Below are 17,878 nucleotides of genomic sequence, written 5' to 3' on the forward strand. Positions count from 1 at the left end.
AAGAACTTCTGTTATAAAGGAAAAAAAGAATATGAAATTAGTTTCAACCAAAATTGAACTGACTCCAGTAGCTAGGCTAGCATTTAATGAGTCATTTGAAACTGTATTTTTAGACTTATATAACCAAGGCTGAGAAGGGGCTTTCAAGTGGCTTGTTGATACAAGCATTGTACTCGTCATCAAACAGTACCATTCCTTTTATGTTGGTGGTTGGCATTCATGGTAGCAACAGTTGAACCTAAAAAGAGAAATACCATCCATATAGTCAAGTGTATGTTTAATAGACTATATATAGAGGTATGTATTATTGAAATCCTTTATCATAGACTGTCTTGAAATAAGGTTTTGAACGGAATGGAACCTGGGTGTTAGGTGACCCCTTGAGTTCAAGATGCATGGAGTTAGCTACATTAATTTTAGGAAAATTCACAATTGGGAATAAGAGGAAATGGGAAAATTGACAAAGTAAATTGAAAAGATTTGTTCTTCAATCATATACATGTTTACTTGGATAAAACCGTATGCATTTCTATGGCACTTATTTAATGTATTTACATGTTAAAGTAAATGTGTCTAGGACTGCTTACTTAGAAATAGTGATTGTGATTCTGTGCAACTTAGAAAACACACAGTAGGGTGCTTTGTATTTCTTCCTGTAGAAAAATGGTATCTGTTGCTTGCAGTTGTGCTGTTGAGTTAAACTTTGGAGTTCATGTAAATTGTTGATTATTGGAGCAAGGGGTGTCTGACAGTGCACTCCTGCTCATACAATAACACAAATTGAGTTATTATATCTTTAGTATAAGAACTCAGTTTGTGTCATTTCTATGGCCAGGAGACTCAATACTTGCTACTTAGCAAATTTATGGATGTTCAGCTACTATAAGCCATTCTGCTTAAATACCTGGACTGCAAGTAGAGTGAACTGAAGAAGCAAGTGCTTTTGGCAATGCATCTTGCCTTGGGTGAGTAGGTTTGCCTGTTCTGTTTGAGCTTTGAAGCTGCATTGACATAAATGCAAAGATTCTTCTTAGCACCTGATCCACAGTAGAATATGGGAAGAAGAAATTACATTGGGAAAGCTATTTAAAAGCAGTAGCAGCACTGTCAAACCAGCTATTAAAACATTTAGAGTGCAATCCTGTGCTTGTCTGCTCAGAAGTAACCCCACTGAGTTCAGTGGGGCTTATTCCCAAGATTGCAGCCTTAATGAGCTCTCTAACTTTGTGTTAAATTGATTACTTTTAGCTCTCTCTAGTAACTAAACAAGAGAACTTAAAAACAAAACAAAACACTGTCTGAAAGATCACCTAAAGGGGTGATAGGTTTGAGGGTCAATCTACACATTACGTTTAACACATAGCATACAACTGTGTCAGTTCTTCGTACCGACTCAAACGTAAGCGTGGGGGACCTGATCTGGATTGGGACTTTAGCATCAGGGGGTAGGGGGGCTTTAATTCTTTGTATCCCACTGTGGTCCCAATCCCGATCTGCCCTCTGCACCTGCAATTTGCATAGGAAAAAAAGCCTGCTATGTGCATACGTTTGACCCTGAGAAGACATTAGAATAAGAATCCCAAGACTGCCCCTTAGAGGAATGAGTTGTTGCACAAACTGACTGCTAAAGCAGACTTCACTATCCTACTAACTTCTTGGGATTTGATAACTTAATACCATTAATACTCAGATTATATGTTTCATATGCATACTTCATTAAACTGTATCTGCACTAATCCTGCATTCTCCCTTTTTTCATAAAACAGATTGGTGGATGTTGCAGTCTAAATGTTTTTTCAGTACGGGACAACCGCTTATCTAGGATTCCTCCTGAGATATCACAAGCCACAGAACTTCATGTCCTAGATGTAGCTGGAAACAGGCAAGTACTCCTTTGTACCATAAATCCAAATCATTTTTGTGGTGCATCTTTGAAAGGGATTTGTGGAATTTGGCAGCTTCGTTAACCTTCCTACATTTGGCGGTTGTGGTGATATGTGTGGGGGGCTATTTTAATCTGGTGTTAAGGTCAATGTTAGTAAAGCAATGTTGGACAATGATTCGAATTCAATTTTAATTTTTTTTCCTAAGGACTATCTAAAGCTCTGTAGAATGGTATCAGATCTTTAATGAAACTGATATTTTAAAAACAAAGACCCCAGACATCTTAGGCTGCAGTCCTACTGTCCCTGGGAGGGTGTCTCAGGGGCCATAGGATACAGCACAGGGGTAGGCAACCCAGTGCCTTCCAGGTGTTTTGGTCTACAGGTCCTATCAGCCCCAGCTAGCATGGCCAGAGGTCAGAGATTCTGAGAGTTGTAGTCCAAAACTTCTGGAGGGCACTAGATTGCCTAACCCTGATATAGCGGATCTCCCTTTCCACTTGCCGAGAAGTAGTTCTGCCCTTGGAAGCCTCCCTGCCACCACCTGCGCCACTCTACCATCAGTAATGGCAAAAAGGAAGCAAGCTAGGGGCAGATCAGGGGAGGCTTTGGATCTGCTGGATCCAAAGCCCTTCCCCCTTCACATGACACATCCCCAGAATGGAGGGGGGGGGCGTGAATTATGCCAACCCTGGAGCAGGCTTACTTACTTTTCTTCCCATTGGACTAGTGAGAGGGGGAATCTTAAAAGAACAAAGTTGCCAGAAAAGAAAACAAATGAAAAATGCCACCCCTCCCACCTTCTGCTCTGCTGCCATGAGTCCAGCAGGCCCGTGACCTGACGGTTCCTCTGCCTCTGATTCTCCCTCTCCTTCCCCCATAGAATTTTTCTCTTAATGTCTTTTAAGTTCAGACTCTTCTTTCCCTGTGAAAAAGGAAAAAATTGTACCAAAATGTTAATCTCCTTACCTGAAGTGCTGCACTAATATAAAGCAGCTGTTGTGATGGGATGTGAGTCTCTATGCTGGTGGGGTTTTGGGGTGTGTGTGTGTGGTCATTTAGACCATCAGTACCTTGGTTTGTAGTGTTCAGTTCCTCCCTTCCCATTCACCTGAGTCTAACTTAATATCAGTACATATACCACTTATTTCTCTCTAGCCTACTCTAATATCAGTTCTCACTACAATACCATAAAAAAATACACAGAGTATAAAGTGGGTACCAGTTAAAGGGGAAAAATTAGCCCTTCCTCCTTACTTACTTATTTACTTACTTACTTACTTATTTATTTTCTTATCTGGCCAGTCACCCGGCCACTCTGGGCGATGTACAATAATACAACAGTTTAAAACAATAAAATTCCACATTAAAACATCTTATTTCTAAAAATACCCTAACCCACCCCAAATGCCTGCCTGAACAACCATGTTTTCAATGCATGGCGGAAGCTCATTAAAGAGGGGGCATGGCAGAGTTCCCTAGAGAGGGAGTTCCACAGAGTGGGGGCCACCGCAGAGAAAGCCCTCTACCTCGTCCTCACCAACCTAGCTTCTCCTGGCTGATGGGACAGAGAGAAGGCCATCCGAGGCTGATCTTGTTGAGCAACTCATCTGGTGTTGCTGGAGGCGCTCCTTGAAATAGGCTGGGCCGGAACCATATAGGGTTTTAAAGGTCAAAACCAACACCTTGAATTTGGCCCCGAGAACAACTGGTAACCACTGCAACCTCTTCAGCACCAGAGTGATGTGATCACGCTGGCGGCTGCCTTTAATCAGGCAAGCTGCTGTGTTCTGAACCAGCTGCAGCTTCCAAACCATCTTCAGTGGTAACCCCACGTAGAGCATGTTACAGTAGTCTAGATGAGAGGAGAGCACTTCCTCAGACAAGTAAAGTTTTCAGCACTAAACACTGGACCTGTATAAATTCCAGGATCTTAGTTGAGCACAAATATGTTTCTTTTTTTATCTTCCTACACATAATAAATAATAAAGCTGAACTTGTCTTGGGAAGATATGCTAAATGCTGTAAAAAGTATGTAAGAAGTTCAAAATTTCAGTGACATTGCAAGAGAATCAAGTTACTTGGAGCATCTACAAAAAGGGGAAAGAGCAGAATTTTTACACTGTAATGTTTTATTCTCTTCCCAGAGGCGTAGCCATGTTATTCTGCAGGAAAAACAAAAGAGGTGGCACAAGGCTTCTTGGTGTCCCCCCGGCCACTTTCTTTTCTAACTTTTTCAGAACTTCCAGAATTTTTCCTTGTTTTCTCTACTAGGTTGCTACATCTTCCCATGTCACTCACTAGTTTGAAGCTGAAAGCACTGTGGCTGTCTGATAACCAGTCCCAGCCTCTGCTTACGTTCCAGACAGACACAGATCCCGAAATAGGAGAAAAGATTTTAACATGTGTTCTACTTCCTCAAATGCCTTCTGAGCCTGGTTGCCAAGGTAAATATATTTGGAGATCATTTTCATGTGAAGTAAGATGGTTTCAGTCAGGGTAATGAGAAAAACAAACTAAAAACAAACTGCCTGTATAGTATCATTCAAGTGTACAAAATATTTTATATGTTTAAACTACTAAAGATGTTAGGTTTTCAAGAAATGGTAATTTTAAGGTTATTAAGTATTGCATAGTTTCTACCAGATGATTAGAAGGATGGCTTACTGACTACCCTCCCCCTATAATTTTACTTCTAAAATCTTGCTGAATACATGCAGATCTTCAGTTTAATCCTGGAACAGTTTTTCTAAATTATATTTCAGTATGCTGGATGTTCATAATCCTTACCACAAGCGAGGACAAGAGTCTATGAGATTATTTATTTCCATTTGTAACGTAACTGCTGTGGGCATTTGGGCAATGTAAATTGTGGGGAAAACAGTCCAAATGTAGCAGTTCTACAGGCTTGGTGCATCAACCTTTGGTCTGACTATTTAGATATAAGGACACAAACAGTTACTGCATGAAGGTGTATCATTGGTCTCATTGCAAATATGATATGAATACTTAACTAAATATAAGTGCAGTCCTTGGCAGCTAACCTCTCAGGTGAGCATTGTATGCTTTTGTCAAACATTGTTTTCCATTACTAGTTTTCATCATGAAAAACCTTGACACCTGAGCTGTTGAATGTGCAGCATTGTTAACCTCTAACCTACAAACTTGCTGTCTTCGCTTGTTGTCTGCTGTCATAATAGATAACCTGCCCCGATGCGGTGCACTGGAGAGCTTGGTAAATGAAATGTCAGATGAAACATGGAATGAACGGGCAGTAAACAGAGTCAGTGCAATCCGCTTTTTAGAAGATGAAAAAGATGAAGAGGATAATGAAATGGTATGTTTCTCAGAAAGCAAATGCAAAAGCAGGGTGCTAGGTGTGGCTTATTGGACAACTGATTATTGTGGAGTTAATTCATATGGTACCAGCAGACTGTACTATGTGCCAATGTTGTTAAATGCTTCTGATCAGATACTACCTATGGCAGGGGGTGCGGGCGTCAAAGCCCCTTCTGTTTAGAGAAACAAATAGCACAATATTGCTATTTAAACGTAGATCTACTTGATGTTTCTATGGCTAGTTTTCTCTCCTTTTTGCTTCTTTAAGGTGGTCCCCTTCAGTTTGCTAAAAGCAAAATAGAGGTAGGGACTTCTGTGGAAGGTGGAAGATTTGGACCCTGTGTTTTGTAGGCAGTAACCCCTTTGAGGGGGGTTTCCACTGGATTGTCTCCTACCCCATCTCACTGTCACCTTCCTCACAATCATTTCCATTGCCCCTCCTTCATTTCATAACCATTTGCATTGAAACCTGAATATGTACCTATGAGCTGGCAGGAAATGCTCGATGTTCTGCTCAAATGAAGGAGGGTCTAGTGGGAGCATCTGTCACTGTACTTATGAGACCTCCACTAAAATATACACCCACTCCTTTCAAATGCTCTGTGGAAGTAAGCCCCACGTACATGATTACTGTTGATTAATAAAAGATACCGAACTGCAGCCAGTCCTAGCTCCCAGATCAGTGTAACTATATAATATATGTTTGTTGCATTCATACTTAAGATATTTTTAGGTATACACCTAACTCAGGGTGGACAATTTGTGGCCCTCCAGATGTTTTGCCCTATAATTGCCATCATCCCTCACCATTGGCTATACCAGCTGGGACTGTCGGGAGAAATGTGGGCCAGGGCCACAAGTTGCCCACCCCTTACATAGGGCAGAATCCAATGCTGCCCATCTGCTAGTGGAGCTGGACACTGATTCTGGTCTGTGTGTGGCCAGCCCCGCCAATTCCGTTCCGCAAGTAAACCCTACCGCATGTGGGATAACAATTTAGCGCTTCTGAGGCTCCCTTATGCTAGCTCTGCCGACCTGCCCCCCTCCAGAAATGAATGTTTCTGCTCATTTGGGGGCTTGCCCCCAGAAGTGCTAAATCACCATTCTGCAAGCTGTAGGGCTGCTTGCAGAACAGAATTGGTGAGGCTGGCTATAATGTGTGAAATGGTCCTGAGAATGAGCCTAAAACATACATTAAAGAAATGGTACTGCTTTGAAAAGTGACTTTTTTGGAAGTAGAAAATAGGTGTTCCTGTACAATTGGCCAGCTGAACCACAAAATACAAAAGATGGTTCTACCTCCCTAGTCCCATAACCTGGGGTAGTATCCAAAGGTGGCATCTAGTTAGGATTGCGCTTGGGTAAACCACCACTAGTCTAATGTCATTAGCCCTTGCTAGAGCAAAAGCAGCAATTTGCTGCCCAGATTCAGTGCGGCATCATTTGTCTGAGATACTCCCAATTTAGGGCGCAATCCTAAGTAGATAGGTGGCTGCCTCCGAACTCGGAGGCAACCGCTTATCCAAAGCAAGGCAGGAGAGGCATGGGGGGGATCGTTCCCTCCATGCCTCTCCTGCCTTGCTATTTTTCGCTAGACAGACGTTTTCGGCTGTCTGGCGGTGGGGTGGCCGACCGGGAGAGGAAGCTGCCGTACGACACATTGGATGTGTCCTACATGCAGCTCTGCTCTCCCCACCCCAGAATGCCCCCCCCCGGAACGCCCCTTTGCAGTCACTCCGCGCTCCTCTTCCAAGAGCGGAGGATGGGGCTTCTCTGTGCTGCCTCCGAGGCAGTGCGGACAAGGGGGGAGGTCAGTTCCCAGAAATGAGCATATCCTATGGTCTTCCAGACAGTGTCTAGTGGCCATAGTATTGCTCCCTGAATTGTGCAATTTTATTACTTAACTAATAATAACAAACTTAAAAATAGATATATAGCTTAATGAAATTATTTGTAGAGGAGACTGGTGGCTAAAGTAGGGAACAAAAAGTCAGACTGCACAAAGCAGGGGTGGGAGAGGTGCCATTAAAATGAGAATGAGTTTCATTAGTCTTGGTTTTCTTAGCCTTCAACGAAGCTTTGGCAGGAAAAATGCTGAGGCCATAGTAATACTCAGTTGCCATCAAGGTTGGCATTGTCATCAAGCTTAATATTTGGTTGGCAGTGCAGAAAACACATTTCAATTGTCCTGACTGTCTTGCCAATTGTATATGTGACAACTAATGATTCTCATTTAAGCTTTGCCACTTCCATGTTAGATCTTAATTCTCTCTCTCTCTCTCTCTCTCTCTCTCTCTCTCTCTCTCTCAGTACTATGAGATTATGTGAAGTCTTTACATGTTTGCAAAAAGAGCAACTGTATCCTTAATCAGGGTCGGCCTACATCAGAAATGCCTGTTCTTCCTATTCTGCCTAACACCCTGATATAATAGCAATACATTCTTATGGGTGTACAAGGGTTTACTTGAAACAATTCCATTCCCAGTGTGTTTACAGTGAACCACTTTCACATAAAAAGTGCTTTAAAAACATATATTGTTTGCCTAAAACGTTATGTTTCTTAGGACAGATTAAAATATTACGACGGGCATGTGTGTGTGGGGGAGAGAGAGAGAGAACTTAACCTGTGTAGGATTCCACTCAGCAAGTGTCTTGCTTAAATTGCATAGCCAGAACCTCCAATGTTTTCTCAGGCCATGGATCTGATGCTCTACGCAGCTAACACTGTGCATGTACGGCAGCTTTCCTCAACCTGCTGCCTTCCAAATGTTTTGGCCTATACAACTTGCATCATGCCTGACCATTAGCCATGCTAGCTGGGGCTGATGAGAGTTGTAGTCCAAATCGTCAAGAGGGCACCAGGTTGGGGATAGATAATGTAGGGGATGACAACTGTATTTAAATGAGATGCTGGCCACATGACATGTAATATGGGTAAACTGGGGTGGGGTGGGGACATGCATCCTGTACAACAAGGGTAGGTAGAAGGTAGATCTCCAGGTCTTTTTGACTTCAACTTCCAGCATTCCTGACCACTGGTCATGCTGCCAGGGGCTTCTGAGAGTTGAAGTCCAAAACATCTGGAGATCTACCTTCTGCCCACCCCTGCTGTACAAGTCCAGTACCAGAGGCAATATGCCTATGTACACCAGTTGCTGGGGTACATGGACGGGAGGGTGCTGTTGCACTTGTGTCCTGCTTGTGGGTGCCAAATCAACAACTCATTGGCCGCTGTGTGAACAGAATGCTGGACTAGCTGGACCCTTGGTCTGATCCAGCAGGGCTCATGTTCTTATGCTCTCAGATTAAATTATTTGATAACACACTTCTCTCAGAGCATAGAAGACACAAAACTTGCCACCCCCTTACTTCACCTATTTTTATTTTAAAGAAGCAACTAAAATTAAAAGCAGATAAAATACCATTGCATAACTAACGGCAGCTGCCATGAGTCAGAATGCATATGGTGGTGGATACTTTTTCACAAAGGTGCTACAGTCACTTTTCTAAGCATTATTACATTTCACATCTGCATATGCAAAATAGAACTTTCACATACTCAAGGCTTCTGAATGTTAGCGGCCACGGCTATTCGTACATGAGCTCATGTTCCCCACGTTCCCACAGTACACGCTACAGAATTTTGAAGAGCAGAAGCATATTGAAACATTGGCTGCAACATCTTCAGCATGTGTCCCCTGCGTTTAGATGTGTATCTCCTCTTCAAACATTAGTGTTGACATATTTGCCATGTACAGCATGAAGTAGCCCAAATAACACATGTAATTCATAGTGGTAAAGAAGACAGAGACCCCAGCTACTTTTAAAAGCACATGAAATTTGTAAGAAATTCATCTTTTCAAAATATGCTTCATTTTCATGATGGGCAGTGATTCATCATGAAACATGAGGTGTAGGGCAATGTAGTTTAACAGTTGCGGCCCCCTTCTCCCTGTCCCTCCAAGCAGCAAACCCCTTGCTTTAGCATAAATCTATTTTTGAAAGTCCCCTGTTTTAAAAGCAGTTTGTCATGTGCCATAGTGACCGGGCACATTCAAGAGAAGCAAGGTGACTTGATAATTCCTTGGGAACATTCTTTTATTCCTTTCTTGTGAAATAGGACTAATAATCTCTTGGAGGTAGAAGAATAGATAGCCATATGAAACCCACTAATTAAAATGGCCAGCAAGAAAAAATGTCGTGGGAGAGGTACCAGTTCTATAAATGCTTAAACTGGGAATAACTCTTCTTGTGGATTTCCAATGCAATGGGCCAGTTTGCATAATTGAACAACCCATCATGGCTTATTTAAGCCATGGTGGGCTGTGTTGTGGGCAGGCAGCCATTTTGAATATTCAGTGCCCACCTGCATCTTGTCATGTCATGTGAACCTGGAGAGCATGGGTTATGTGAGGGTTAAACTACACTCACATAACCCATGGACTGTTTAACCCTTGCATAACTCGCAGTCCCTGGGTTTGCACAACACAACAGATCGCTGTCAGGCACTGAATATGCAAATCCTGCCTGGCAGGACCACAGCCAACCATGGCTTAAACAACCCATGGTGGGCTGATTTGATCATGTGAACAAAGTCAATATGTTGGATCCCGACTAAGTTGAACTTGGTTCCCACTGAAATCAGTGGGACAAGCTAGTCATGACTTAAGTCCCATTGATTTCAACTAGGTACAGCTAATTTAATATGGATCCAATCCAACCCTGATATCCATAGAAGTTATGCATTTGGTAGAAGAATCATGAGCCTTGTGTTGTGTGTGAAAGCAACGTACGAGTTGTGCTTGTGGTTCTCCCCTTCATGCGTATTGCTTCTCTACATCATGGCTAGTGTCGCTTGAGCGGTTAAAGATATATCCCCTGCTACATTTGTTGTTAGACCAAGCAACTATTAAAAAGTTGATAACCTATATCTACATTTCATGTAAACCTAATAATTGGTATTTAGTCACTAAGTCTGAAAAGCCTATATATATATATATATATATATATATATATATATATATAAATAAGGGAGACACAAGAAAAATCATTTACTCCACTGTTTGTTTTTAGAGGACACTTCTAAGGCGAGCCACTCCTCACCCTGGGGAATTAAAGAACATGAAAAAGACAGTGGAGAATTTACGGAATGATATGAATGCTGCTAAAGGACTGGATTCAAACAAAAATGAGGTCAATAATGCCAATGACAGAGTGACCACTTCTGTGTAGAGACTCACGTCCTCCAGATTTTTGCCTCCTGTGTCTTCCCCCTGCTGTTGAATCGTTACTGTTGCATCCTGGGATATCATTCAATCAACTCTCATGTGTTTAACCAGAAATCTGATCCGACTCATCTCGTCCTTGTGTCATTTCTTTGGAAGGTGCTTCTCATTGGAAGAAAAGTGCCTTATTTCAGTCCAAGCATTTGAACACAGAGGGCGCAGCGCACTGAGAAATGCCTCCCACAGTCTTGTTCTTTGCTTGCACAGCTCCTGTTTGTTTGCTGGTGAATCGTTCCCATAATTTTCCAGTGTTGTCATTTTAATAGATTTTAAGTTGTTTGTTTCTTTTTCGAACAAGGGGAATACACTATTATACAATCATGCATCTTGTATGCACAGGAGTTGTCTGCGGGGTTTTTTGTTTTTGTTTTTTGCCCTTAAGGGCTGGGGTATTTATATTCCCCTGTTTTGACCTACAATGAAAAAAGGTAGTTATATGGAGAACTGATATGTTTTTACGTCTCTGGCAGCTCAGATGGTGTAAATTTTATAATTTTGTATAGGAGTTTCATAACAAAAATGATGTATTTCATTTTTTAAAAGAAATTTTAAATGGTACATTTTAGTATTTGTGCAAGATGAATTCCATGTTTGTTATATCTACATGTGCCTTAATACAACCTATATGAGATTAAACAAAAATTTAGGAACAGTGAGATTAGTTTAAAGAAGGGTGCCTCTTTAGATGTGCTATTTTGCAAACAGTTAACTTTTAACTTCCCTTTGGGAAAAAAAACTGTGTTGTTTTTTTAAAAAAATTATCTCATTCGATTATGGTGATAACACTAGATGCTCAAATTGCCACTGCCTTATGATATGCACTCACACACTTTTAAAAGAAATATATCTGTTCATGAAGAAATCATTTTGGCTGCAGAAGCATTGCAGTCATTAGAATTTCAGGTGCCCACCTTTAAATGTGCCATTTGTAAAGAAATTCTAAAAATTGAACAAAATGCACAGCAGCAAGTGCGTAAGTTGTGAAAATGAATGTTATGTACTATACAGGCATGATATTCTCAAGCATACTGGGAAGGTTTTATATCTCTATAAAACCTAATAAAACACTAAAAAAAAATCTTGATGATTCAGTAACTTTTTATTCTAGTACTAAAGTTGCTACTAAAAAGGATGTATATTTTAATTCATTTGAGTTGTATTTCACACTACCCACTGCTCAGTTGACCCCAAATACTATTGCTTTTAAATGTGACTCAGATTTATTTTGAAACGTAAGCAGTAAATTAATGGTGGTGATACCAAGTGTTAATTTGCTGGATAAATCTGCTGCTTTCAGACTCAAGTATAGCAGATGTTGCTTTACAAGGTAGTTAGTTCCAGCAGCCTGACCAAAGAATGGATAAGAAGACAGTTTCTAGACAAACTTAAATTCTTGTTATGTTTGAACAACGCTCATTCTGTGTTCTTGGTTGTGACATATGAAAAGTGACCCATAGCTGCTGACTGGATTGCATAGGCAAATGGAAAATCTTAAAAACATAACAGTGTAGTGTTCTACAAGCCTTCAAGCAACCAACTAAATTACTTTTGTGAATTAACTGTACATTTCCTAGTATACTGTCCCTCTCTGGAGCTCTTATTTAAGTCCTTATGAAATCATGTATCTGGGGGGTGGGAATGCATATGACTGAATGTGTGCTGTAATTGAGTGCAATTGGAACTTAAGGTGAGAGGACACAGAAAATTCCTAGTATCTTAATATAGATCACCATCTCTTTATCTTTCCCCACCCATCTCTCTACCTCAGTAAGAAACGAGAGGACTGAGGTTACCTAGGGGAAACCAACATCCAAATCTTTCTATAGATGTTTTTATCTATAAAATATCTGTGTTGACATGAGTGTAAGTGTATTAAGAATAAGACTATGTAGGTCGATTATAGTTACAAAAGCATCTGTTAAAAGTTCTGCACGTTAACGTGCTATATGTTCTTCAGGAGAAGCAGCTTTGGAATACCAGGGCTGTGATAGGAAGTCTTCTACAAAGGGCTCCCATCACAAGCAGGGAGCAAAAATGAAACCTACTTATTTCAAAGGGAGCTTAGTTCCTTTTTCATTGTTTTCTCATTATATGTATGGTAAAACTCATGACTGCATGAGTCTGGGTCGGAAGCTTTTCCAGCTTTGTGTTGCGTGGTAAGGTTTTTAATTTAAGGTGGACTTGCAGGGGGCCACCCTGGATAATCCAAACAAACAGTTCGTAAAGTCAGATGAGGAAACTGACACTACATTTTAAAAATTCTAGAAAAATAACTTTCCTGCACCTGAGTGGGAATCAGACAGTAAAGTGAACCTCACTAAATATGGTTTTCAGTTGGCCTGTTATAATTGTGTTAAGGAATGATTTCATAATGCATATCTATTCCTTGTGTTATCACTTGGTCTCTCAACACTTGAAGACTAGGAGCTGAATCTATGCACTGACTACATTAAGTACTAGCTTGGATCCTAAGGTAAATTAACTTAGGGAGCAGTCCTATGGCTCCTAGACAGAGTCTGGGGGCAGGGGGGATAAGATAGTCTGGATTCCTGGATTTGAGGTTGGAGACAGTGCTGTATCCTCGGGCCTCCTCTGTCTCCTTCCCTCCCGCTCTGCAGAGCCCCAGCTAGATGGGCGGAAAAACCTGTATAGCCAAAATGCAGAGTGGGAGGATTGCCTCTGCTGCTCCTCCTGCTCAGCATTGGATGTTTGTAAGCCTCCGAGTTTGGAGGCTCACAGCTATCCCAATAAGATTGCGCCCTTAAGGTAATTCACAGACAACATTTCCCATCGTTTCCTCCCTGCAGCAGCCCCCAGTGACCATTGTTCAGGAGCGGCCTTGATCCTCCAGGGAGACTTTGGGCAGGGGGTGCAGCTGGCTCCAGAGGGGAGGAAGGATGGGAAACTTTCCTTCTGTTAACTTCCTTAAGTTAACTTATCTTAGGAGTAGACCTGTTGTGTTTGATGGTGTATGGAAGTAAGATCTGTGAAGATTCATTAACACAGGTTGCTACTTAATCCCTGAAGAATTAAGTAATGTTCATGTATGTGTAGGGGTGTACGAAAGTCACTTACCTTTTCGCAGCTTGGATTCGTGGGGGGGGAGGCGCTCCGTCCCTCCCCCCGGAATCCTCCCTGGGCCGGCTCTGCTCTGCAGCAGCTCCGTGGAGCCGCCGGCCAGGGCCATCCGCAGCCGGAGTTCTGGCCACGGCCGTCTGCTGCGGACGCAAATGGCGGCCACCATAGCGGTGGCAAAGGCAGCTACGCAAATGGCGTGGTGGCCGCCACTTGCATGGCTGCCTTTGCCGTGATAGGCTACGTAAATACTCACATAGCCTATCACGGAAACAGCAGCAGAGCAAACGGTGTAGTGGCCACCGTTTGTGCCCCTGCTCTTTGCCGTAATTTACGTAGCCTATCATGGCAGCCTGGCAAGATGCAAATGGCGGCCGCTATGGCGGCTGCCATTTGCGTCCGCAGCAGCCAGCCGAGAGACCAGCTGCCACCGCCGCTGGAGCCGCCGCTGGAGCCACTGCCACTGGAACATCTGCCCCAGGTAAGCTTCGTCCTGGGGGCGATTCCGCGGGGTGGCGGGGGGTGGGAGGCCATTCCACCACAGGTTTCGGTGGGCCGAATGCCAGTGCATTCGGCCTCACTGAAATCTGTGGCGGAATTCTCCGCCATCCCTATGTGTGACCCATCCCAGTCAGTAAAAGAAAAGGGTACTTTTTGTACCTTGTGAACATGATGGTTTAGCGGTTAGATCCTGCAGTGTGTTGCTCAAGATGTGTTAAATTCTCTGCTTCTGCCAGGTGTTGCTTATAAAATGTTTTCTTACGTAGCCTATCACGGCAGCCTGGCAGGATGTAATGTACATAATGTACACTATAATGTACACTGCTCTGATGTGTCAGGTCCAACATAAGAACTGGTGTCTGCTTTTAAGGAGGAAATGCTTGATCCCTTGCCCTCAAATATGGCTTCTACTGAGTGATCAGTTAGATGCTCCACAGCTAATTCAGCACAGGCAGTCTTGGAAACCAAGAAGTATGGTGGTTATGCCAGAAGATTGCAAACTGGGCTTTAACTCCCCTGTAAATGTTCATGGTCTTGTGATTTTACTATTTAGAATCTACACTGTAGATCAAGAGTAAGACATCTCTCCCCCCGCCCCTTTGTATTTGGTCATATTTGCATCCAAGTTGCTTTATAGTTACCAAAAAATAGGGAAGCACAAGCATGAGTACATTACGTTTCTTCTTTCCCTACTTCTCCTGTAGTATGTGGGTCTTGTAAATCTCCCCCATGGAGAGATCCGTAAGCCATAAACTCTTGGATCTCACCACTGATATTATCTTTTGAGTCCTACACATTTTGAGTCTAACAGTGGGTGCTGCAGTAGGAGCAAGGGAAGAAGAAACACATCATTCATGGTTTGTTGTCCTCCCTCTTTTTGTACTTGCTTCAACCAGCTCCAGGTCTATACCATTTGATCTAGTAGTGCATTTCCAGTGACAGCCAGTAATGTGGGGTGGGAAAATGCACAATGGGATGTCACAACATGGACAAACATTCCTAAGCATTATGGAGAAGAAGGGGGAAATACAATACAGGGATGCAGTGTATTTTTGTATCATCCCATCATACCGGTAATGTGTAGACCCAGTTCACACATCACTGCATCCTTTCTTGGGTTGTTTAACCTAGGAATTGCTGGGGGGAAATGAAGCATGCAAGCCATGTGCAAGGCATTTCCACTTTTAATTAACCCAGGGGCACCTTGTACCTGGGTTGTTTCATAATATGTGAACCTGGAAAGTCTGGGTTGTTTACAGGTTAAAAAACCCAGAGTTGACCCAACAATCAGCCAGGGTTTATAGTTGGTTTAACTCTGGGTTGTTCAACCCATAAATAACCCAGAGTCTCTGGGTTTGCATGTCATAAAACAACCGAGGAATTGGATGTTCCTGGGTTGTTGATTAAAAATAGAAATCGTTCATATGAGGCTCATGCATTCCTCTTATCCCCACATTTTGTGTGTTAAACAACCAAGGAATTGTGCCATGACGTGCAACCTGGGTGGTAGAGTGAAATTCTGATGCATGGAGTATGCTTGGCAGAGCTACTACCAGCTTTCACTGAAATGCCCTATGAGGTGGCGTGTGCATTGATATAAAATATCTTTCCAAAATACCGGAGACATTGGATTAAATCCAACATCATGCTAGTGGGGGTCCCCTAGTAGTGGGACTTCATCCCTCTCAGCACACCCTGAAGCCTTCGCGCCACCCAAAAAATCTCAAGAGGGTTTTCCAGCCATCTGGAGTAAATTTTGAGAGGCTGTGGGGGAGGGGGAATGGGGAATCACCCCCTGTCTGCAGAATTACATGACTGGATCCAACCCATTAGATCCATCATAGAATTGCCCATTCTCTGAACTTCCAGATAGGCAGATTTGATTATTCCTTCTGAGAAAACCTCATGACAGTTCAAGCTAAGCAAATAAATGGCAGGAATTTTAACCTGATATCATCCAATTATTGTTCATGTTTCCCATGCCACTTTCATAAAGGAAGTTGCTTGTGTTAAAGGGGCACACGAGTGCCTCTTCAGTTAAGGTCAGTTGCAAAAAAAAAAAAAGTTCTGTCATTATAAGCCTCAAAATTCTACTGCTTATAAAAATGACACCTGTTAAGCTAATAATGTGAAACTTGGTATCCATGATATACCAGATGAGGTCTATAGCTGTGCAAAATGTCAGACTGATAAAAACTGCCACAGGTCCAGCAAGTTAAAAAGTGCTGGAAATTGACACATTTGTACTATTTATTTGAAGCTGTGGCTTGGCATATATATTTCATTCAAATTTGGTGTGAAAACTACTGGTGTACTTTACACAGGCTTGTTGAGGATATGTGCCTTTCATTGGCATGATGAATTTCTGAGCAGCAGTTCAAAGTTAATAACGTTTTCCTGCCCCATGAAAGTCTATGGTAGCAACTGCTAGCAAAGTTGTTTCAGGCATGCTCAGTTTTAATCTGAAGCTAGAATGCTGCCAGTACTCCAGTGTTTTGAAAGGAATTCCAGTGTTCCTGTCAGCATTCTGATAGTAAGAGTGAGGTAATTTTGAAGGCTGGGGGAATCACTCACTGATTGATAGAGCACTAATGAAAATGGGATAGGGAAGGAAAAGGTATGTTGGAATCCTCTGCAGGCTTACTCAGAAGTAAATCTTTCTGAACATACAGGGACATCGCTTTTCATTTGTACACATCTACTCAGTTAATGACTTGTAAGTGTTTTGCTTTTTAGTTTTTGATCTTTTCAGGATGCTGTAATAATACATTTTCTTTTTGAAAACCAGGATAATTCAATTATCAAAAACCTGCCAGTTTAAGACCAGAGTTAAGGCTATCTCATGTTGGCTCAAGCTCCAAAAAGCCAGGAAGCTGGAAACTAAGGCTGATGCCTTAACATGGCCTGTGATGTTGTGTAATGTCATGAATTATGCTTGCTTACAAGCAACAAACAGGCATGGATCAACTCACAGGAGGATTTCTCTAGCAATGCAGTAAGGTTCAGATGTTTCATAAAGCAATACCAGGACAATGTCAGGCATCTTTTCTCGTCTCAGGCGCTCCATCCTCCCCATCTGGATTTGGGCCTGAAAGATCCAGAAAAAGTGTGGATGCATGGAAGGCAAGTTATAGGCAAGCACAATTTGTGACATTGCACAACGTCATTACTGAACATGGGGCACGTATGTTAAGGAATTAGCCTTAGTTTCCAGTTTGTGGAGCTTAAGCTTCTATCTATCTGTCTGTCTGTCTGTCTGTCTAAAGCACCCCCTGCACTCGCAGGAGCCAAAGACTCTTCTCCAGCCTGACAGCTCTTTCTGAACTCTCAGGAGACCATGTGACCTTGCCCTCTCCAATAGGCATTCAGGAAGAACTCCTGGCTGGAGAAGAGGCTTGGCCTTCTGCAAGTGCAGGGGGTGTTTAATTTTAAAAAAAAAAAAAAATAGAAAGACCCTTCAAGAATCAACTACCCTTAAAAAGGTATGTGGAAACCCTGTCCCCCTCCCCAAAGAGAAAATTGAAATTTTCGGCACAGCACTAGTTAATGCAGGTTTGAACCCCATATTCTGACAGAATGCACACTATTAGAGGCCTTACTTCAGGTACTCCATTACAATCCATCTTGCATATTTTCTATCCCTCCTTGAAAACAGACAGGAGGGTTGATCGGCTGTTGGAATAACAAATGGAGAATTATGTTGGTGATGTATCAGAATGAAATTTGGTGTATACCTCAGTCCACCCCAACAGTCACCATGTGCAGGTATTGTTTGAAGAGCATTGTGTGAATAAA

The 17,878-nt window shown here is 42.2% G+C and overlaps 1 protein-coding gene across 2 annotated transcripts in view; it reads left to right on the forward strand.

The window, feature by feature from the left end:
- The window catches only part of LRRC1 (leucine rich repeat containing 1), a 129,172-nt gene that overhangs the window by 80,976 nt on the left and 30,318 nt on the right, over positions 1–17,878 (forward strand). Inside the window, exons 11-14 of one of the 2 annotated variants that reach the window (XM_084826831.1) lie at positions 1,767–1,882; positions 4,158–4,330; positions 5,084–5,220; positions 10,296–11,577. In XM_084826831.1, coding sequence (XP_084682957.1) covers positions 1,767–1,882; positions 4,158–4,330; positions 5,084–5,220; positions 10,296–10,454 — 585 coding nt within the window. In that variant the 3' untranslated portion in view covers positions 10,455–11,577. Of the gene's footprint in view, positions 1–1,766; positions 1,883–4,157; positions 4,331–5,083; positions 5,221–10,295; positions 11,578–17,878 lie in introns of those variants that run through there. The other variant, XM_084826832.1, reaches the window with a different exon arrangement.

This window comes from Heloderma suspectum, chromosome 1, assembly GCF_057233095.1.
Source record: "Heloderma suspectum isolate Gila_16-S chromosome 1, 16-S_ref, whole genome shotgun sequence".
In the NCBI taxonomy this organism is placed as follows: Eukaryota; Metazoa; Chordata; class Lepidosauria; order Squamata; family Helodermatidae; genus Heloderma; species Heloderma suspectum.